Source organism: Balaenoptera borealis (genome assembly GCF_965194805.1).
Source record: "Balaenoptera borealis genome assembly, chromosome: X".
Lineage (NCBI taxonomy): Eukaryota > Metazoa > Chordata > Mammalia > Artiodactyla > Balaenopteridae > Balaenoptera > Balaenoptera borealis.
In genome coordinates this window covers 20,484,442-20,507,826 of record NC_138881.1, presented here as the reverse complement: position 1 = coordinate 20,507,826, position 23,385 = coordinate 20,484,442, and the positions used below count along the sequence as shown (strand labels likewise).

The following is a 23,385-nucleotide window of genomic DNA, read 5'->3' as shown; positions in this document are numbered from 1 at the left end:
TGTCTGATGCTGTCAGACTCATGTGCTGGGGTCTTTTTCTGATTTAGGCACCGTGCCTCTGTTGAGTAGTAATAAGCCACCTGGCGGGCCTGGGCTTTGGGCTTCAGTTTCCTCACCAAATCTAAAATTGAACAGACAGTCAGAGTAGAGGATTCCCAGATCTCTTCAATGTATAAAAAAGTGTTTGGTTCTAGGAAAAGACCATAGTGGAACATGGAGGATTAGGTCTTCAAAACCAGACAAGACTTTTTATGGATTTCAGGGAGTAAATTGCGAATGTTAAAAAATAATTTTGCTTTTCCTTTATTTGGTTCTCTTCTATTTTCCTACAGTTCTTATTTGCTACATGCACAACAAAATTCATTCAGCTAAGATGTCTCCTTTATCCATAGTTACAGCCCTGGTGGACAGGATTGGTAAGTGATATTATTTTCTAGACATACTTAGAATTTTTAGTAATTACAAAATATTATTGAGATTAGAGGAAATGTTTTCCTTTTATGGGGGAATTTTTATGTATATATGTGCATATGAAAATGTCTAGATTGCAATATACCAAGATATTTATTATAATTATCTTTGGGTAGAAGAGTTTTGCATGATTCCAGTTTTATTTTTTATATTCTTTGCATTGTCTAATTTTTCAAAAATTATTTTTGAAAAATTATTTTTAGTTTTGAAGACAAAAAGGAAATATAGTGGAATTTGCCAAAATTTCAAATGAAATTATCCATTTATAGTACAGAACATTTGGAGTATGGTTTGGGCTCAGGTTGATTTTTCTGTTTTGTAGATATGTGTAAGAAATGCTTAAGCCCAGAACAGGACATCAAGTTCAGTGGCCATGTTAGTTGGGTTGGGAAGACGTCCATGGAAGTGAAGATGCATATGTTCCAGGTGTGTCTGCGCCCGAAGACTGCCCCCTTGTTCCAATACAACCAGCTAGTGTCGGTGAAAGAAAATCTTATTCGCCTGTCTATCCATAGACAGATATATAGTTCACCCATTTATAGAAAAACAATTCAAGTTCATGTCATATAGATGGTGTGTTATTAATATCCTCCTCCTGGACAAAGACAGACACGTAATTTGGTGTTTATGCTTACTGTTTATTACTTTGAAATCATATACAGCTCCATGTTAAGGTACTTGTTTCTAGTTTTGCCCCAGAGAATTTCCCTACAGTTTGAGTTCTGTTAAGCATGAATGGAATTGGTGACTGTTAGTTTCCTAGGGCTGCTGTAGCAAAGTACCACAAACCATGTGGCTTAAGACAACAGAAATTAATTGTCTTAACAATTGGGAGGCTAAAAATCCAAAATCAAGGTCTCAGTAGGACCATGCTCTCTCTAAAACCTGTAGGGGAGAAGCCTTCCATGCTTTCTTCCTAGCTTCTAGTGGTTTGCTGGCCCTTTGGCATTCCTTGGCTTGTAGTTGTAACACTTCAATCTGTTCCTTCTTCATCACATAGCATTTTTCTCTTGTGTGTCTGTGTCTCTTCTCTTCTCTTCTCTTCTATTTATTTATTTATTTATCGGCTGCATTTGGTCTTTGTTGCTGCACGTGGGCTTTCTCTAGTTGGGGCGAGCAGGGGGCTACTCTTCGTTGCAGTGCGTGGGCTTCTCATTGTGGTGGCTTCTCTTGTTGCAGAGCATGGGCTCTAGGCGTGCGGGCTTCAATAGTTGCAGCATGTGGGCTCAGTAGATATGGCACGCAGGCCCCTAGAGTGCGCGGGCTTCAGTAGTTGTGGTGCGTGGGCTCAGTAGTTGCAGCACACGGGCTCAGTAGCTGTGGCTTGCGAGCTCTAGAGCACAGGCTCAGTAGTTGTGGCGCACGGGCTTAGTTGCTCTGCGGCATGTGGGATCTTCCTGGACCAGGAATCGAACCCGTGTCCCCTGCATTGGCAGGCGGATTCTTAACCACTGCGCCACCAGGGGAGTCCTCTTCTCTTCTTATAAGGACATCAGTGATACTGGATTAAGGGCCCACCTACTCCAGTGTGACCTCATCTTACCTGATTACATCTGCAGCAACCCTATGTCCAAATAAAGTAATGTGCACAGGTACTGAGGGTTAGGACGTCAACGTATCTTGTTGGGGGACACAGTTCAACCCATAACAGTCACTGAGATTACTACAGCAGTTAGGAACAGCCTCTCTAATGAGCAAAGCTCAGAATAGCTATTATAAAGAAATGAAGAAATTTGTCAAGAAAAAGTACCTCAAAGAGGATAATAGTACAGAAATCAAATAATTCAGAGTATGTTCAAGATTTCATTGTGAAAACTTACTTCAGAGTGACTTATTCAGTTATGTCAGGGTATTCAGTGGATCTGTCATTCAGATACATTTTTTTCTGTTATGGAATTATGAAGCATTTCACGTTTTGGAAAAAGTCTGAAGGTTGCTCTGTAGTATTTAAAATTATTTGTCAAAATAGGTAAGTAGTTTTTTATTTGATGCTGTATGTAAACAGTTGAATTTTTTAACTTCCATGTTGCTGTAACTGACGGTAATACTGCTTTTAAAGCAAATATTGTAAAGTTGTTGCTCTGATTTGTTCGCACCCTTTTTTAATCTTCATGGTTGATGCACGGTGGATTCCTGGCATAAGACCTGCTTTCTAAGGAATCTTGGACAAATAGGTTGAAAAAGAGATACAGGAATTATTGGGAAGAGAGAGCCAATGAAAATCAGTGTCAGAGAAGTACAGACTTTTGTTTTAAATTTGCATTTCTCATTGGCCATTTTGATTAATAACTCACGGCTTGAGTGATCCTTTATTCCAGAGAGGGAGCGTGGCAATAGGTACCCTGCCTCTGGTTTGGCTGAAATGTAAGTTCAAATCCCAGCTCTGCTGCTTATTAGCCATGTGACTGTGGGCAAATTTCTTGCCTTCTCTGAGATGCTGTTTTGTTATCACAGTAACCGCTAATCAAATGTTGCCAATTATATAACTTTATCATCATTACTATGGAGGTGGTCCCAGATCTCTTCTAGGCTTGACCGTCAGACCTGCCTTTTGGGGTTCCTGTTAGATCTCTCTTCCGAGTGTGCTCTCGCTACCTCAAGTCCAGTGTGTTCCAAACTGAGTGCATCAGCTTCCTTTCCGATCCTGACCCTCCTCCGGTTTCCCCTTTGCCACCCTCCCGTTTCTCCAAGCTCCAAACCTTTGTGAAAGCTTTAATTTTTTTTCCCTTTCCTGTGCAGCCTTTTGCCAAGTCTTGTGAATTCATCACCCACAGCTACTCACCAGAGTCCTTTCTTCCCCTTCCCCTTGGTCTCTGTGTTTCATTCAAGCCCTCACTGCCTCTTGTGTGAGTATCTTAGCTATCTTTTAATTACTCTGCCTGCCTGTAGTCTGCTCTCTCTCTGTTAATTTTACACATTTCTTCCAGATAGATCTTCCAAAGCCGATCTTCAATCACATCTCTTCCCTTCTCAAAACCCTTCCATGACCATTATCTGTGGATCAAAGTCTAAATTGCTTTGACTAGTTAGGATCTAAGGTGCTCCATAAACTAGCACCAACCTACCTTTGCAGCTGTATTCCCTCCAACTTACCATTCACACACCTTCTTGGAGCGCACAGCTGGAGACCTTGAGTGTCCTGAGTAGAGAGTTGTTCACCTTGCATCCCCGATGCTCAGCACTAGTGGATGTTCATTGTAATACACTGGAACGTGAGCAGTAGGTGAGCGGATGAGCATCCTCGCGCACACTTTTCCCTTTGCCGGGATTCCTTGGGCTCTGGCTCTGCATATCCATATTCCACCTGTGCTTCTGGGTCACTTCATACTCGAAGCCTTCCCTGATCTTTTCAGCTCATAGTACCTGTTCCTTCCCCACGCCTCCTTCCCTCTGACCTTCTCTCCTGGTACCTGCTGTCCTCTGCCCTGCAGAGCTGCGTATGAACGTCTTTTCTCTTCCACTCGACTCTGTGCGCCTCAACAACAGGATCCGGGTGTGAGTCACCTCGCCCACTTCCTGACGGCGTTCATTTAACGTTGACTTGGCAGTGATTTATGGAGTGCCCCGTCTGTGCTCGGTGTACAGCAGTGAGCAAAACAGAAAGTTCCATTCTCTTGGAGTTCACACTCTAGTAGTGCTCAATAGTTAGCTGCCTCAGTTCATTCGATGGCAGTTGGCAGCCATTGATCTGGTATCTGCTGTCTGCCAGTCTTTGTGTCAATTGCTGGGAAACAAATGAGAATAAAAATGGTCTTTGTCCTCAAGGAGCTCCCGGTGCAGTAGGGAGACAGACACATAAGTAAATGATTACGATATAGTAAATTATTACGCACTGTTTCTCAACAGGGACACTATTGACATTGTATGTGAGAAAATTCTTTGTTCTGCAGGACCGTCCCCTGCCTTGTGAGCTGTTTAGCTCTTTGGTTACCCCTCGCTGTGCTAGTGATGTCCCCCAGCTCATGTGACAACCATCACCAGTACTGCACATTTCCAGATGCCTTCTGGGGGGTGACATCTTCCTCACTTATGTTGAGAACCGCTGTCAAGAGAGGACTTTGTTTCCACTTAGGTGGCAAACAAAGGAGGGAGTGATGAACTCTGCCTGGGGAGTAGGGCTGGGGCCGGGGAGGGGAGGAGCATCTTGAGGAATGTGGCCCTGAGGAAGGCATCTGGCAGAGGCGTGGAGGGGAGGCGGTCAGGTGACAAAATGGGACATTTCCGAACCTCCAAGTTGTTAGCTGTGGCTAGAGAAAGGAGTGCAGGCATGCCGGGAGTGTTTGGTGAACAACTAGAGTGGAATCTGGGCTCCGTGGTGGAGGCTTTGCATAGAATGCCAGCAGGCGTAGACCAGATGCTGGGGTAAAGGAGGACCTCTTGCAAGGTTTGAGCAGGACAGGGACATAGTAAGGTTGGTGAGACTCTTCCGAAATTCGAGGGGGAAGGCTCATAACGGCCTGAACAGGTAGTGGTGTTGAGGACTAGTGGTGGGTTTGTTGAGGATGGAACCAACTGTACCCTCAGGTTATGATATGACTTGATGATATGACTCTCCTGGAAGTACAGACTTATAGGGGAAAAAAAAATACCTTAAAATCTCAATGGCCTCTGCACTGTAAATATTTAGCTTAATCCACAGAATTCTCATTGATCTTACCCCTTCTTGGAAGCCCCTGTGCCAGGCTAAGGAAACAAACACATCCTGGTAGTTGGCACACTCAAGTTCCCTGAAAATACAAATGTCTGGGAGAGCGATGGGAGGTCCGCCTGGCTGTGTGTGCCTTTGGGAGGACAGGTAGGCCTGGAGAAAGCCAGCGTTCTGCAAGACGCAGGACACTTAAATGATGGTGATGCACGAGGTCCCCCGTGACCCTGGCCCTTGGGTCCCAGTCACTCACAGCTCCAAGGCCCATAGTTTCTGCCCATCCCAGCACTTCTCGCACTGTGCACTGTTTGGGTTTTTGGGTGTCTCTCTCCTCCGCTAGACCACAGACTCTTTGCTCTTGCTGCCTTTTCCCCCCTAGAGCCCAGTTGTGTGCCTGGCATCTCAGCAGATGGTGGTTAATGAAAGCACTCGTCCTCTTTTGCTCATTTCAGCCTTTCCCGAAGGCTGTGATATCAGTTAGGATTGTAGTAGGTCTTCCCAGTAAATGCATTTCTTACATCTGCATTTTCTTTCCTTTGTTCTCTAGTTACACGACAATGAATTTTCCCCTGTTTTGGATGCGACATTTGTAATGGTGGCTCGTGATTCGGAAAACAAAGGGTAATTGCGTTTTTTTCCTAATTCTTTATTCTGAAAAATATCAAAGATACATAAATTGAAGAGAAGACTTTAATAAATTTCTATGATACCATCACCTAGACTTAAGAGTTTTAAAATTTTGCCATATTTGCTTCTTCTGTTTTTTTTTTAAAGTATATTATTTTCTTTATAATATTTTAAAGCAAATCCCAGACATAATGACATTTCACCTCTAAATACTTCAGTGTAGGGCACTGCTTTAAAAATGAGGCTATTTCCTTAAATAACCACATTACCATTAGCACACCTAACAAAAATAATAGTAAGTCCTTAATATATTCTAATAGTTCATATTCACTTTTTCCCAAATATCTTTAACGACTTATTCAAATCAGGATCCAAACAAGGTCCACATATTACATTTGATTTGTACGTCTCTTAAGTCTGTTTTTTTTTTAACAGCTTTATTGAGATATAATTCACATCCCATACAATTCACCCATTGAAAGTGTACAATTTAATGACTTTTAGTATATTCATAGAATTGTGCAGTCTCTTCAGTCTGTTTTAATCTGGAATGGTTGTGTGTCCCCACTGTCCCCTTATCCTTTCATATCATTAACTGGTTGAAAGCCCAAATTGATCGTGCTATACAGTGTCCCACTTTCTGGATTTGTCTCATTGCTTCCTCGTGGTATTTTTTTTTTTAACTTGTTTCACTATCCCTAGTATTTTCTGTAAATTGAAGTTAGGTCTAAACCTTGATTAGATTCGAGTTCAGCGTATTTGGTGAGAGCACTTCGTAGGTGATGACGTCTCTGTATCTCATAGTGTATCATGTCAGGAGGTATAGATTGTCCCACTCATAGTAATGCTGAGATTAGTGTGTGGGTTCAAGTAGCGACACACTTTAATTTTTGCCTTGTGTAGTTCAGTTTATCCTCTTATGATCAGCAATAATCTACAGGTGTACAAGGTGTATCCAATGTATCCAATCTTATGAATAGCTAGTTTCCCATCAGTCTTCCTCCAGTACTTTTAATGTCCTTTGCTGATCATTGCTTTTATCATTTTCATTAGGGGATGTAAAATGATTCTCAAATTCTATCATTACTTTCTGTATTTATTAGCTGGAGATCTGTAAAGAAGAGTTTTCCCTTATCAACTAGGGCAATTTGGTTTGTAAAGGAAAGTTAGGATCAGTGTTTCATTCTTGCTTTTATTTACACATTTACTAGCTAGTGATGACATAGTTTTTCTACTATTTTGCTTTTTAAAAAAGTATCATTGTCTGTTCATGGATTTTAATATAGTAAATATGTTTTAATAAATTGCAGCCATTGTTCTTCCTGTTTCTCGGAGTGAACATCTTTAGTCAGTGGGAACTCCTTTAAGCTGGCTGCTGTGATAAGCTATTTTGACATTTCCTCGTTAGTCTTTGATAACTTCCTGCTCTGGTACAATGAGATGTCTTGGACTCATCCTGTACGTTTTCTGTCCCAGGGCTGGAATCAGCCATTTTTCCAAGGAGTCCTCAGGTTCCTTTTAGTGGGAAACTGGTATTTAGACACCAAAATCTGGGTACTAGAACTATACGTTGTTACCAGTTTGTCATGTTTCTAGGCCTTTTCAGTAGACAGGGCTTGGATGTATGTTAAAAAGCAAACAAAAAACCTCATAAATTTATACTGTCATTTCCAAGTCCAGTTTAACTGTACAGACTTTAACACTTTATCTTTTTTCTCTTACATTGGATTCTTGGTTCCCTAATGCCAGTTACACCCAAGGCATTCAGACTGGGAAAAACTGTTTAATTATGTGTGTGGGAGTAGGGTTGGGGGGAACATTACAGGATTGCTGTTTGTACAGGACGGAGTCTAAAGGCCTATGGGAAGTCTAATTTGTTTTAGAAACTTGGGTTAGGAGTCTGCAATGAGAAATCTCTTCTGCTGCATGGAAAGCTGACTTGGAAACCCGAGTTAAGATCAAAAAACCCCTTGGTGACTCTGATCCGAGCAAAGAATCCACCCATCTTCTCTAGCTCCTCTCACCAGCTCCAGCTGACCTGCCGCTCCTAGGGGCTGCCCTGGGGCTCCTTTTCCAGCACTGAGGGCTTTACTTAAAGCTTCTCTCCCAGCTGATGCATTCTAATTTTCCAAGCTGCCATTTCTGTACTTTTGTTTCCATTTTTCTTTCATCCAACCTTTGGATTCTACTACAGTGAAGTACTATCCCTTTCTCAGTGTTTTATTTTGGAAAATTTCACATCTACAGAAATGTAGAAAGAATAATGCAATGAGCACCCATATGCCCTTCACCTAAATTCTCGAATTAACATTTTACCACATTTGCCTTACTCTTGTCCTTTCTCAATAAATACAAACATATATACTTTTTCCCCTGGAATTGTTTCAAAGTAAGTTTGAGACTACTTTACCCTAATTCAGCATGTATCTCCTAAGAATAAGGCCGTTCTCCTACATAACCTCAGTGCCTTTATTATAGCCAAGACATTTAACGGTGATACAATTATATTATCTAATATATGATTCATATTCAAACTTTGCCAATTGTCCCTAAAATATTCTTTATAACCTTTTCCCCTGAGTCAGCGTCTGATTAAGGACCATATATTATATGCGGTAATCATGTTTCTTTAAATAATTCCCCTTAAAATAATACCCCTGCCACTTTCTGTCTTTTAAGACATTGACTTTTTACAATTTTTTATTGAAGTATAGTTGATTTACAATGTTGTGTTAGTTTCAGGTGTACAGCAAAGTGATTCAGTTACATATCTATATCTGTATCTATATCTGTACCTATATTCTTTTTCAGATTCTTTTCCCATATAGGTTATTACAAAATATTGAGTATAGTTCCTTGTGTTATACAGTAGGTCCTCGTTGGTTATTTATTTTATATATAGCAGCGTGTATATTTTAATCCCAAACTCCCAGTTTATCCCCCCCCCAGTTTCCCCTGTGGTAACCAGAAGTTTGTATTCTATGTCTGTGAGTCTATTTCTGTTTTGTAAATAAGTTCATTTGTATCATTTTTTTTTAGATACCACATATAAGCGATATCATATGATGTTTGTCTTTCTCTGTCTGGCTTACTTTACTTAGTATGATAATCTCTAGTTGCATCTATGTTGCTGCAAATGGCATTATTTCATTCTTTTTTATGGCTGAATAATATTCCATTTTGTATATATACCACATCTTCGTTATCCATTCATCTGTCGATGGACTCTTAGGTTGCTTCCATGTCTTGGTTATTGTAAATAGTGCTGCAGTGAACATTGGGGTGCATGTATCTTTTCAAATTATGGTTTTCTCCAGATATATGCCGAGTAGTGGAATTGCTGGATAATATGGTAGCTCTATTTTTAGTTTTTTAAGGAACTCCCATACTGTTTTCCATAGTGGCTGTACCAATTTACATTCCCACCAACAGTGTAGGAGGGTTCCCTTTTCTCCACACCCTCTCCAGCATTTATTATTATTATTATTTTAAAATATTTATTTATTTATTATTTACTTATCTTGGCTGCACCAGGTCTTAGTTGCGACACGCGTGATCTTTAGTTGTGGCATGCGGACTTCTTAGTTGTGGCATGCATGCGGGCTCTAGTTCCCCGACCAGGGATCGAACCTGGGCCCCCTGCATTGGGAGCTCGGAGTCTTACCCACTGGACCACCAGGGAAGTCCCTCCAGCATTTATTATTTGTAGACTTTTTGATGATGGCCGTTCTGACTGGTGTGAGGTGATTTCTCATTGTAGTTTTGATTTGCATTTCTCTAATAATTAGTGATGTGGAGCATCTTTTTATGTGCCTTTTGGCCATCTGTATGTCTTCTTTGGAAAAATGTCTATTTAGATCTTCTGCCCATTTTTTATCGGGTTGTTTGTTTTTTTGATATTGAGTTGTATGAGCTGTTTGTATATTTTGGAGATTAATGCCTTGTCAGTTGCATCATTTGCAAATATTTTCTCCCATTCTGAGGGTTATCTTTTCATTTTGTTTATGGTTTCCCTTGCTGTGCAAAAGCTTTGAAGTTGAATTAGGTCCCATTTGTTTATTTTTGTGTTTATTTCCATTACTCTAGGAGACAGATCCAAAAAGATATTGCTGTGAGTTATGTCAAAGAGTATCCTGCCTATGTTTTCCTCTAGGAGTTTTATAGTATTTGGTCTTACATTTAGGTCTTTAATCCACTTTGAGTTTATTTTTGTGTATGGTGTTAGAGAATGTTCTAATTTCATTTTTTTACATGTAGCTGTCCGGTTTTCCCAGCACCACTTATTGAAGAGACTGTCTTTTCTCCATGTATATTCTTTGCCTCCTTTGTGATAGATTAATTGACCATAGGTGCATGGGTTTATTTTTGGGCCTTCTATCCTGTACCATTGATCTATATTTCTGTTTTTGTGCCAGTACCATACTGTTTTGATGACTAGTTTTGTAGTATAGTCTGAAGTCAGGGAGCCTGATTCCTCCAGCTCCGTTTTTCTTTCTCAAGATTGCTTTGGCTATTTGGGATCTTTTGTGTTTCCATACAAGTTTAAGAATTTTTTGTTCTAGTTTTGTGAAAAATGCCATTGGTAGTTTGATAGGGATTGAATTGAATCTGTAGATTGCCTTGGGAAGGCATTGACATTTTTGAAGAGTCCAGGCTGGTTGTCTTACAGAATGTTCTACAACCTATATTTGACTGTTTCCTCGTAATTAGAATCAGGTGAAACATTTTGGCAAGTGGCCATATCCTTTTACAACGTGAACTTTCTAGTGTGTAGATAAGTCTGTAACCAGAAGACTCCCCTAATTGTTCAGAGTTCTTATGTGAAGCAGTCAGTAAGTGTTACCCAAAATGAACACCTTCAGTTTTTATTAGGTAATGGCATGTCTTAAAATTTTTCTTTTCTTTTCTTCTCTTTAGGCCGGCATTTGTTAATCCACTCACCCTTGAAAGCCCAGAGGAAGAAGAGCTCTTTAGACAAGGAGAATGTATATTAATTTGTTCATAATAAGATACAATTTAAAAAGCACATTAACTGTACTACAGAGGAGATTATTTAAGAGTATGCATGGACTCCTCATACCAATAAAGTGTTCACAGAGTCCATACTTTGAACGGTTTTTATTGATGATACAATATTAAGTGAAGTAATTTGTTTTCTCACATTTAATGAAATGGGAAATGTATCTTAATGAGATAACTGCTGGTTGGGGCTGTAGGTCAAGGTGATTATAAGTGGTCTCACACTGAGCAGACATGATTTCCATCTGAAAGCAAAAAATCACTGAAAGTGTTATGTAGCCTCAGCAGCCTTCTCTGGGGTAGATGTGCAGTTTCCAGTGGGCTTTTCGAAATCTGGAAATACTGTGTTTATAGGGTCCGAGGCAGCCCCGGTCAGCAACCCAGTGCTGTAGTGTGGCCCTCCTGATCATAGCTCCTTATTGTCTCCTGTTCCAGTGAACAAGGGGACAAGGGTCGCCTTCAGCTCCATGTCATTACTGAAAATGGCTCCCACTGCTGAGGAGAGGACAACCATACATGAGATGTTTCTTAACACGCTGGATCCAAAGTAAGTTAGGATAGTGAGATTCCTGGTTGGGAAAGCATCTAGACCTTGGCCTTCTCCAGAGCTACACTTGCTTGAACATATTGGGCGTTGTTTGCAAATATTTTACTTTTCAGCAGCAAAACCATGGCATTGACAGGGTTTACTCAATCTCCATTTGTACAGGACTATAAGTTTTCGAAGTCGAGTTTTGCCTCCTAATGCAGTGTGGATGGAGAATTCAAAACTGAAGAGCTTGGATATTTGCCACCCTCAGGTATTGGAATTTAGTGAAAAATCTTCTAAACAGGATAACTTGGACTCATGACACTCATCTAAGAGTTGACACGCCTTCAAACTGACCTCTGTTCTATGGCATTGTGAATTCCTTTGTTCTACAGATTTGGGTGGTCACAGGGCTTGTATTTATTAATATTTATTTTATGCCCTATAGGAGCGGAACATTTTCAATCGAATCTTTGGTGGTTTCCTTATGAGGAGAGCGTATGAACTTGGATGGGCTACTGCTTGTAACTTCGGGTGAGTTGGGTTTAAGGTAGTCTTAACTCCTGAGAAGCCGCTTATACTGCCTCACTCAGTGAAACATTTTGGACCCATCTGGATGTGTTTGGGAATATATTGTGTTTTTAAATAAATGCCACACTGGTACCAGGTGGGTTTGATCTTCATTTTAGAAGGCTCTTGCTCTGATGTTGTCACTTAGTACATTAAATGCCTGCTGAGAAAAGGGGTGATGATACACAGAAGGGAAAAGATGATTTAGGTACTGATCTGGTCACAGTGTCATCTCTTACCATCTGGTATGGTTATTCCCTCCTTCTCTAGGTTTATTCTTTGATCATTTAAAGTTTGCTTCAGCTGATTGTCAGGAAAAAACTAGAGATCATCTGAATTTTGCAGTTGACCCCAAGTACTGTGTTTTCCCAATAGTGGTTCCCGACCATTTATAGTCACCGTGGATGATATCATGTTTCAGAAACCTGTTGAGGTTGGATCATTGCTGTTTCTTTCTTCGCAGGTAGGTGTGCGATGAGAGATGAAATACAATTTTTATTATTTGGGCCTAGAAGAGAGGTTTTTATATTCTAAAGCCACCGTTTCTCTTATGACTGCTTTCTTCACCCTTCCTAATGCAATTAACTAACTATTGTGTCCATAATCGCTTAGGTTTGCTTTACTCAGGGAAATTACATTCAAGTCAGAGTACACAGTGAGGTGGCCTCTCTACAGGATAAAGAGCATATGACCACCAATGTCTTTCATTTCACGTTCATGTCGGAAAAAGAAGTGCCCTTGGTTTTCCCCAGAACATATGGAGGTAAGTGGCAAATGACTGCTTGTCCCTAACGAGGGGAACTTTTAAAGACATTTCTCTCCTTTTAAATTGTTGTAGGAAGTACTCTGATGCCCATCAGCCCTAGAGCATGTCTTTAGGGGATTGTGCTTTTGAGACTCTACAGCCCTGAAGGCCGGGATGCCTCATGGCGTTCAGGTGGCCATTGCTGCTCTGCCTGCCTGGCTGTTGTCTGAAGGGCCAGTGTCAGCTGCAGGCAGCCACTGGTGGTCAGGACCGGTCCAGCCAAAGGGCCGGAGTCGAGGCACTCCCTGGCCCAGCAGCGCATGCCTGGTGCCGGTTTTGAATTTTCATTGCTGTCCCAGTGTTCCCAAGTAGTTTTGTGTTTGTATAGTGATTTTCTTAGGTGCTGTATGTGTCTCCAGAGCTCTCTCTCTTATGTTCCAGAGTCCATGTTGTATTTAGATGGGCAGCGGCATTTCAGCTCCATGAGTGCACCAGTGACCTTGAAAAAGGACTACCTCATCAAGCCCTAGGAAGACCGCGTTTGTTGAAGGCCAGTGCCCCACAGTGACACAGTGTCTGATGAAGGCCTGAGCAAGTATATTGCTCTTAGTGTTTATTCTCATCCTCCATAGCGAAGAAGGATGTATTCAGCTTTTAGGTTGATCAGAAAAGTAGAATGAGAGAATGGCTGGGTGGGGCAGAGGGGGAAAGAATTATTGAATAATAAATACTTTCAAGACAGTTTAAATTGTGAACCTACCACGTTTCCTCCTGTCTACTCAGGAAATGAGGGCTGAATGCCTTTTTATGTGAGTGGACACATTCTTTTCTTACACATATTGCAACCATCAATCTACATGGTTTCCTGCCAGGGCATTTGGAGGGCATTCTTTAAACCTGACCTTTACTGCAATTCCCCTGTATTATTTAAATCCCATCAACCCTATGTGATTCCTTTGTATTTTTGCCTCCTTCTATTTTCCAGCTTTTGTTGTTAGCAGAGGGTAGATGAAAAGTTGTAGTGAAGGGATTCAACAAAAGACACAGCATTTGTAAGGATTTGTGGGAAGCTTTAGATCTGAAACCATACCAAGGAAACACAAAAGACCCCGAATAGCCAAAGCAATCTTGAGAAAGAAAAATGGAGCTGGAGGAATCAAGCTCCCCGACTTCAAACTATACTACAAAGCTACAGTGATCAAGATGGTATGGTACTGGCACAAAAATAGAAATGTAGATCAGTGGAACAGGATAGAAAGCCCAGAGATAAACCCACGCACATATGGTCACCTTATCTTTGATAAAGGAGGCAAGAATATACAGTGGAGAAGACAGTCTCTTCAATAAGTGGTGCTGGGAAAACTGGACAGCTACATGTAAAAGTATGAAATTAGAACACTGCCTAACACCATACACAAAAATAAACTCAAAATGGATTAAAGACCTAAAGGTAAGGCCAGACACTATCAAACTCTTAGAGGAAAACATAGGCAGAACACTCTATGACATAAATCACAGCAAGATCCTTTTTCACCCACCTCATAGAGAAATGGAAATAAAAACAAAAGTAAACAAATGGGACCTAATGAAACTTAAAAGCTTTTGCACAGCAAAGGAAACCATAAACAAGACGAAAAGACAAGCTTCAGAATGGGAGAAAATATTTGCAAATGAAACAATGGACAAAGGATTAATCTCCAAAATATACAAATGGCTCATGGAGCTCAATATCAAAAAAACAAACAACCGAATTAAAAAATGGGTGGAAGACCTAAATAGACATTTCACCAAAGAAGACATACAGATGGCCAAGAGGCACATGAAAAGATGCTCAACATCACTAATTATTAGAGAAATGCAAATCAAAACTACAATGAGGTATCACCTCACACCGGTCAGAATGCCCATTATCAAAAAATCTAGAAACAGTAAATGCTGGAGAGAGTGTGGTGAAAAGGGAACCCTCCCGCACTGTTGGTGGGAATGTAAATTGATACAGTCACTATGGAGAACAGTATGGAGGTTCCTTAAAAAACTAAAAATAGAACTACCATATGACCCAGCAATCCCACTCCTGGGCATATACCCTGAGAAAACCATAATTCAAAAAGAGACATGTACCACAATGTTCATTGCAGCACTATTTACAACAGCCAGGACATGGAAGCAACCTAAGTGTCCATCGACAGATGAATGGATAAGGAAGATGTGGCACATATATACAATGGAATATTACTCAGCCATAAAAAGAAACGAAATTGAGTTATTTGTAGTGAGGTGGATGGACCTAGAGACTGTCATACGGAATGAAGTAAGTCAGAAAGAGAAAAACAAATACAGTATGCTAACACATATATATGGAATCTAAAAACAAAAATGGTACTGATGAACCTAGTGGCAGGACAGGAATAAAGATGCTTTATACAGAATGGACTTGACACTGGCGGGTGGGGGGAAGGGGAAGCTGGGGCATAGTGAGAGTAGCATTGACACATATACACTAAATATATAGCTAGGGGGAAGCAGCCGCATAGCACAGGGAGACCAGCTCGGTGCTTTGTGATGACCTAGAGGGGTGGGATAGGGAGGGTGGGAGGGAGGCTCAAGAGGGAGGGGATATGGGGATATATGTATACATATAGCTGATTCACTTTGTTATACAGCAGAAACTAACACACCATTGTAAAGCAATTATACTCCAATAAAGATGTATCAAAAAAAAAAAAAAAGGAACCATGCCAAGAGGAGGTGTTCACAGATGGTGAACAGAGGAGACACAGGACCAAGTGTTCATTCTTCCATTCACCTGACAGCTCTTCAGCACACTCTGCTAGGGGCTGGGCAGCATATATCTGGTTAAAAAACATGAACAGTAATAATAATTACAGATGCTTATGCTCACAGAGCACTTGCCACGTGCTAGATAGGCACTCTCTTAAGCACTTGACGTGTTTACTTCTTCCACCAACACTATGAGGTAGGTTCTGTAACCTGCTCGTAGGGTTTGGCCACTCAGGAATCTGAAGCACAGAGAGGTTAATAATTTGCTCAGGCTCCCCCAGCTAGTAGATGGTGGTGCTGGGATTCACACTACCTGGTTCTGAAGTAAACAGTAAAGCTGGGAATGTATTGATAGCAAGGGAGGCCGTACCCAATGTCACACTGCCACCTAGGAACCCAAAGGGACGTATTCCCACGAGTCTGCAGCCAAGACCCAGTTTCTCCTTTGATGGGATGGGAAGTTGATCAAGTTCAGAAGAGAGAGAAACCAGGCTGCACAGAGGGAAAAAATTCATCTCTGAAAAGGTCCTCCCAGGAAAGAAACAGTCGAGTGTGGGTTCTAGAACAGCGGTCACAAACTTGGCTCTGCCTCAGAATTGGCTGGAGTGCTTTTAAAAAAATTTGTATTAATTTAATGTTTATTGAAACCACAGTTAATATGAGTGAGCACTTCTGGCATAAATAGTCATGGGAATAAACAACTACTCTGGAGGCGTGCAGCTGGACTCGTGGCACCCAGCGTGTGCTGCACCGTAAGCTTGCTAGCATCAGTCCTCGTCCCCCTCACTGTACTTACTAGCATCCTGAGCTTCACCTGGCCCTTCAGTACAGCATTTTGCAGATGTGCCTGTAACCCGGTGAGGTCCCTGAGCTGCCTCGCAGGAAGGGACGGCCCTGGGGAGTTGTGTGAACGTGCTAAGCGGAGTTCAGTTAAGAGACCTACTGCATGCTGGTGTATAGATTGTACGTTATGCATTTAATCACTTATTGCTGTACACGGAAGCTTTTGCAAGAACTTTTCTCGCTGTTGTAAGAAATGTTTCAGTAAATATCCTAAAACTAAAACATTTAATCCTTAAACTATTTCCTTTGGAAAATTGTTGATAAGTGATCTGTAGGTCAAAATCGTACGCACACATTCAAGGCTTTGAATAGTTCACGTAACCCTCCAGAGCAGTTGTACACATGCACTTAACTCGTTAGCAATTTCCCTGAACTTGGCTGAATTTTATCCTTTACTTTTTTTTTTTAATTTGTTTTATTTATTTTTGGCTGCGTTGGGTGTTTGTTGCTGCGTGCAGGCTTTTTCTGGTTGTGGTGAGCGGGGGCTAATCTTTGTTGCGCTGTGCGGGCTTCTCATCATGGTGGCTTCTCTTGTTGCAGAGCACAGCTAGGCTCTAGGCGCGTGGGCTTCAGTAGTTGTGGCACGTGGACTCAGTAGTTGTGGCACACGGGCTCAGTAGTTGTGGCACACGGGCTTCAGTAGTTGCGGCACACGGGCTCAGTAGTTGTGGCTTGTGGGCTCTAGAGTGCAGGCTCAGTAGTTGTGGCACACGGGCTTAGTTGCTCTGCGGCATGTGGGATCTTCCTGGACCAGGGCTCGGACCCGTGTCCCCTGCACTGGCAGGCGGATTCTTAACCACTGCACTACCAAGGAAGCCCTTATCCTTTACTTTTAAAAACACCTTTGCCATTTCAGTAGGTGAAAAATGACATTCATTAATTGCCTTTCTTTGAATTCTATTGAGACTGAACTCTTAAAAATTGCTTATTGTCTTTTTAGTTAAATTACTTGTTCAAGTAATTTTGAATATCAGATTTTTAAATCAAAATATGTTTTCTACCAGTAAAAGTTTTTATAAGAGCTAGAGATTTTTATTTTTAATACAGGACTTTGAGAAGATGAGATGAAGGAAACTCCGAGGGATATACAGTAGGTTGTCGATGTTTAGTGTTTTGTCCCTCTTCTTTAAGGAATAGTGGGCTTTTAACCAGTACCAGCACTGCTACTTGTCTAGCACAGAACTTCCTAATGTGGGTTGGACTTAGTTTTGTATTGAATAGTCCATGCTGAGATACCCCATTTTACATCAGGCATTTATTACCAAGTTCTTAGTTTTTGCTTAGGTAGTTCTTCACTGGGCAGTCTTCAAGGATGGTGTCTTTATTTTTGGTTGCTTTAGAAGAGTTCACTTCACGCTAGTATGCTCTGCACTGTGTTCTGTGTGCCCATGTGGTGCTGTGGCCCCATTTCTCGTGGTAACCCGAGTATTCTACATGTCTACGTGTTCCCTTTGCTACCGGCATTCTCTATACCGTCTGCTCTTTCTCCTCTCTTTGAATAGAGCCAGTAGCTTGAGTCCTGAAAAACTGAAGTTTGCCCTCCACCCCCACCCCAGGGAGTTCAACATTTTATTTTTCTTTTCAATGAATTTGGGCAGAGAAAAAGGCCTTTCATCTTTCAAAAGACACATTTGATTCTGTAGGGTCTCAACCATAAGAGACAAGGATGGCTGAAATATTTTGGGCATTTGTTTTAATTTGCTCTTAGAGAAAAACTTTTGCTGCAGTTGTGATTGACTCTCTAAATTGACTTGTGAATGTTTTCTGTCCCTCCCTGGGCAACAAATAATGAACTACTTTAAAATAGATAACAAGAAAGAGGAATTAAAAATAGGGATTTGGCAAGTTCAAAAACGGATTTAAGGGGCTTCCCTGGTGGCGCAGTGGTTGAGAATCTGCCTGCCAATGCAGGGGACACGGGTTCGAGCCCTGGTCTGGGAGGATCCCACATGCTGCAGAGCAACTAAGCCCGTGCGCCACAATTACTGAGCCTGCGCGTCTGGAGCCTGTGCTCCGCAACAAGAGAGGCCGCGACAGTGAGAGGCCCCCGCTCGCCACAACTAGAGAAAGCCCTCGCACAGAAACGAAGACCCAACACAGCCAAAAATGGATAAATAAATAAATAAAATAGCATTAAAAAAAACCCAACGGATTTAAGGACCCCTGACCAGTCACGTTGCTTCTCGTAAAACTGTTGTATCATGGGATTATTTTGATCTAAGGGGATCAATCTGAGGTGGATTTGGGGTCCTTTGGTCCAGCGGGTGGCTTTCGGGCAGGCAGTGTGACATGGGAGGAGTGCTGCTGGCCCGAATGCTGGCTCTTAGGCACCTCTGAGGTCTCACCTATGTCTGCAGCCAGCTAGTTCAGGGCATAGCGTGGAGGATTCATCTCTTTGGGTTCTGTTTCCTCCTCCATAAAAGGAGAGGCAGCTTTCTCATTCCAGAGTTTCCTGATTTAGGCCTACTTCCCTTCACTTGATTTTCTGTTTGGTTAGAGAAATATGTTAATGACTATATTGCACATAATTAAAAAAAATCAAGTTCCAGTTAAGATGTGTATGCTAAAAAAAAAAAGGAGCTTCAGAATAAAACAGGACCTTCTCAAAACCATTCAGTAAGCCAGAGGCATTGATGAAGTAATACCTCAGGGAAAGGATTGTAGTAACAAAACAAAGGGTAGGATATTTTTGTTTTTTTGTCACAGAAATTGTGTACCTTTAATAGAGGGAATAGTATGGCTAAAACAAATGAACAGTACCATAATGGAAGGAAAATTACATGACAGGGTATTGATATGCCAGGCATTTACTGTATTTTATTTATACACACACACACATATATAAATTTAAATTTATATTTTATATGTATGTATTTGTTAGAAAAAAAGTGACCCATTAGTAGGTCATGAAATTTAGTGGGTTGTGGCCAACATTACAAAAATAAAAGAATACATTACCCATAGTAATGGTAAGTATTGTGTGAAACTTGTTATGCATGTGCATGATGCACATGCACATTTATGGGTGTGCTAGGTCACAGTGTCAAATATACATCTAAATGGGTCATGGTCATTAATGGAAGGGGTTCTCTCAGCACACATTAACATGCTTCTTTGAGTTGTACTTAGTTTTGATTGGTCTGAATTTAGAAGTTTTTTTTCCATTTTTTTTCCTCTAAATTAGATTGGTTTAAAAACAAAAAACAAAAATCGTTTGAGTTAGTTGTTGCTCTTTTAGTTTATCCTGACAGGGTGCCTCAGGACAAGGGGATTTCTGTGTGCTGGGAGCCATCTCATGGCCTTTGGGTTACAGTGCAACATAACTCCCTTTGATAGAAAACTTGCAAATCCTTTTTCTGATGTCCTGGCTGAGCTGCACAAATGGCCAGAACTTGAAGTTAACAAACCCAGGCCTGCAGATTCAATTCTTACCTTCTATCCTTGGCCACACTCTGGACCCCTGAATCTAGCCAATCAACTCTATAGTATGTGCCATCTCCCAGTAGATGATCACGAGAGAGGAAGACCAGTCAACGCTTTGTCTCTTGAGGCTGGGTCACAAGCACTGCCTTTTTATTTTATTTTTTTTTATTTTAAATTTATTTTATTTTTGGCTGCATTGGGTCTTCATTGCTGTGCGCGGGCTTTCTCTAGTTGCGGAGAGCGGGGGGGCTACTTTTTGTTGTGGTGCACGGGCTTCTCACTGCAGTGGCTTCTCTTGTTGTGGAGCAAGGGCTCAGTAGTTGTGGCAGGTGGGCTCAGTAGTTGTGGCTCACGGGCTCTAGAGCACAGGCTCAGTAGTTGTGGTGCACAGGCTTAGTTGCTCCACAGCATGTGGAATCTTCCCGGACCAGGGCTTGAACCCATGTCCTCTGCATTGGCAGGCGGATTCTTAACCACTGTGCCACCAGGGAAGCCCCAAGCACTGCCTTTTTGTATAAGGACAGTACACTGGCAGGGGACACGGCCTTCAGTGGTCGAATAGCAAATGGGCTTACTCCTCCCCTCCTGTGACACATTCCCTCATCCCTATATTTCCTTGTCGTCGCTCATGCTGGCCTTGGAGCCAACACAGGTGTCAGCATTTTTAGCATTTATTCACTGTATTGCTCTTTTTACATGCCGACTTTGGGGAACTGTGGGCTTCTTGAGGGAAGGGATTGTGTCGTATCTTTTTATCTGTATTGTGTAGCAAAGTACATTGCATATGTGCAGGTCGTTAATAACTTCCATATGAACGAATGTGTGATTTAGGTGAATTTTGGTGTTTGACTTGACTTTTTGTTAATTTAAAAAATTTAAGCTTAAGGCTCAGGAAGGTGGATCTTTAAAAATTTTTTTTTAGGATTTTACTTGTGTACAACATTATGCCCAAATTGTGTTATTACGTTAATAATGGAATTGCTAAAAGTTGCTTTGCTGTCTAAGACTAAATACACAGTAGCTATGATATTTTATTTCCTTTTAAAAGCTAAGTAAAAAATTTAATGATTTTATAGACGTGTGTATGTATATGTATGTATATGTGTATGTATATGCATGTATATACACAAACATATTAATATTTATACACCCCCCCCCCCCCGCACACACTGGCATGGAGACCTTTATGGACCTATTTACCTGAAATACACATTTCTTCACATTCATATGTTAAGAATTCTACTCAAAGATACTTCAGTGACATAATATCAGAATTCATGGGTAACAAAATACAAGGATGCATTCCATGGTATCATATGGGGGGGGTTAGGGTATAAAAATATCATTAATAAAATAGTGGTTAATGTATTTAAGAACAAAATATAAAACCTGGAAGTCTACTGACATAGAAAGTGTAGGGTATAGGATTAGATGTGCCCTTGGATATAGAAGAAATGATGGGAGTGGGGAATGATTCCTTTCATGAGATTCTGGGGACTAAGAATTCCCCGAAAGAGCAGTCCACTACGATCATTGTAAAGGTCAGAACACTGGCTAGGCTTAATCGGGGAATATTCAACAGAAAGTCAGAAATTTGAGGGAGAAGCAGGGAATCACAGATGTTATTCATATATATGTAAGTGCACTGAATAGACATTGCCTAGTGTGTTTCATAGAGACTTCGGGCCACCTCTTGACCTATTATTTTGGATAAGCTTCTACTGTAATGGCATGGTCTGTCCTCCTGTTGCACAGGTAGCTACTAAACTATACTGGTCTCCTTTCCATAATCTGTTGGCAACTGTACCTAGAGAAGGGTTTCTCAACCTCACTACTATTGACAACTTGGACCAGATAATTGTGTTGTATGTCCTGTGCCTTGTAGGATGTCTAGCAGCATCCTTGACATCTACCCACTAGATGCCAGTAGCATTCCCATAGTTGACAACCAAAAACATCTCCAGACATTACTATGTCCCTTGGGAAAATTGTGCCCAGTTGAGAACCACTGCTGTAGATTATGGTAGGTCAGCATGTTTGGGAGTTGGTCTCTTGTAGCTCATCCTGGTCAGGCCTGGGCCCATCCTCTCCAGCAGGGCAGGGGACTGTTCTTTTGGAACACTCTTTCTAGCCTTCTGTAAATGGCCACATGAGATCATCTTTAGGGTATACTTCTGGGCCTGTGGACTTTCAGAAGTCAGCTGTTTGAAGGGATAAAAGGCACCGAGGAGTGCATTTATAGGCTATTAACATTACCCAGTTAATATGAAAAGTGGTGAGTCAGGATGTATTTTCACTTATTTGTAGGTACCTGGAAATTATATTATTAGGACCTGCTTGTAATCAAATACTTTGAGGGCAGAAATTTGTCTTTGGTCATTGATATATGCCAGGTGTTTAGAGTAGGTGATCAATAGTTCCTGAAAGTTGAATGAAAACATTAATGACTGGCTTTTTTGAATGGATCCAAAAATAGCTGTCTTCCTTGTAAACATACCTAAAATGAACATGAGGCTAGAAAAGCTCCAAAGAATGGAAACTATTAATCAAGAAGATACAAGCTTATTCCATGAGTAAAAAATTTTGTACTTTTCAGATTGGAAAGAGGAAACCTGAGAATAAGATTCCAATTGTATTGCAAGTACTGATTGACAAGATTATCACAAACCTGTCTGAACACCAAAGTAGTAGCAATCGTCAACTTTACTAATAGTTGGCTTCTAAAATGTTGACTGTAAGTTAGCACTTAGAACGTACTTTGCTATAGCAAAGGGTTATAAATGGCAGTTGGATTCCCGTGTCCATGTCCGAATGCCTGTCACTAATCCCCTGCCGTTTATGACAGAACTCAGAGCGTCAGCCAGGACGCCAGGGATATCCCCAACTCTAGGATGGCCTCCCCTGGGGCGAGGGGCTTTTTGCGAGTGTTGAGAGGGGATTAGCCTGGAAGACAGGATGAGGCAGATGCTCTCGGGTCCCAGTTCCCTTAAACTACGTGGCATGTATATAAGTAATTATAGTAAAGCCATTGCCATACTGGGGTGACAAAGTACCACTGGAGTTCAGCTTTATATGTGGTCATTTGTGAATAGCTGGCTACATATACTTAGGGATTCAACTTATGTTAAACTAAATATCATTTTTTTTTTTTGGCTGCACCACGCGGCTTGCAGGATCTTAGTTCCCTGACCAGGGATTGAACCTGGGCCACGACAGTGAAAGCCCGGAATCCTAACCACCAGGCCACCAGGGAACTCCCATTGTTAATGTAAACATGTAAGTTGTTACTTATAAATTTAGTACAAGCTGTAAATGTAAATTTAGAAAAAAGGAGGAACCAAGGGGCTTTATGTTGTATACAGAGTCTGGGGTCCACCGTCCCTACCAGATGCTATAGAAGGTGACTGTGCTCACAACCTATTCTTTCCTGCCACCTGCAAAGGTACAGAGAGGTGAGCCACAGTGGAGTGGTAACAGCCCCGAAACTAGAAATTAGCCTGTCTGGGTTCAAAGACTGAGTCTACCTTTGCTAGCTAGCTGTTTCCTTATCTGTAAAATAAAGAATTCAAAGAGTTGCTGTGAGAATTAAGTGAAATAATGCACCTAACCTCCTAACACAATGCCTGGTAGATGGCATGTACTCCATAAATGTTAGTTACTACTCTTGTTACTAGTTTGAGTCAGTCTGACATTTTTGTATTTTGGAAAGATAGAGAATAACTGCCTACCTTT

General features: G+C 41.2%; 1 protein-coding gene across 5 annotated transcripts in view; it reads left to right on the top strand.

Moving 5' to 3' along the window:
• The window catches only part of ACOT9 (acyl-CoA thioesterase 9), a 74,289-nt gene extending 53,563 nt beyond the window's left edge, over positions 1-20,726 (top strand). For all 5 annotated transcript variants that reach the window (XM_082375784.1, XM_082375782.1, XM_082375783.1 and 2 more), the window contains 10 exons: positions 333-416; positions 794-897; positions 5,664-5,737; positions 10,661-10,728; positions 11,198-11,309; positions 11,472-11,562; positions 11,740-11,825; positions 12,237-12,324; positions 12,474-12,624; positions 13,048-20,726. In XM_082375784.1, the coding sequence (XP_082231910.1) occupies positions 333-416; positions 794-897; positions 5,664-5,737; positions 10,661-10,728; positions 11,198-11,309; positions 11,472-11,562; positions 11,740-11,825; positions 12,237-12,324; positions 12,474-12,624; positions 13,048-13,136 (947 nt within the window). In that variant the 3' untranslated portion in view covers positions 13,137-20,726. The remainder of the gene's footprint in view (positions 1-332; positions 417-793; positions 898-5,663; positions 5,738-10,660; positions 10,729-11,197; positions 11,310-11,471; positions 11,563-11,739; positions 11,826-12,236; positions 12,325-12,473; positions 12,625-13,047) is intronic.
• Positions 20,727-23,385: the final 2,659 nt, after the last annotated feature.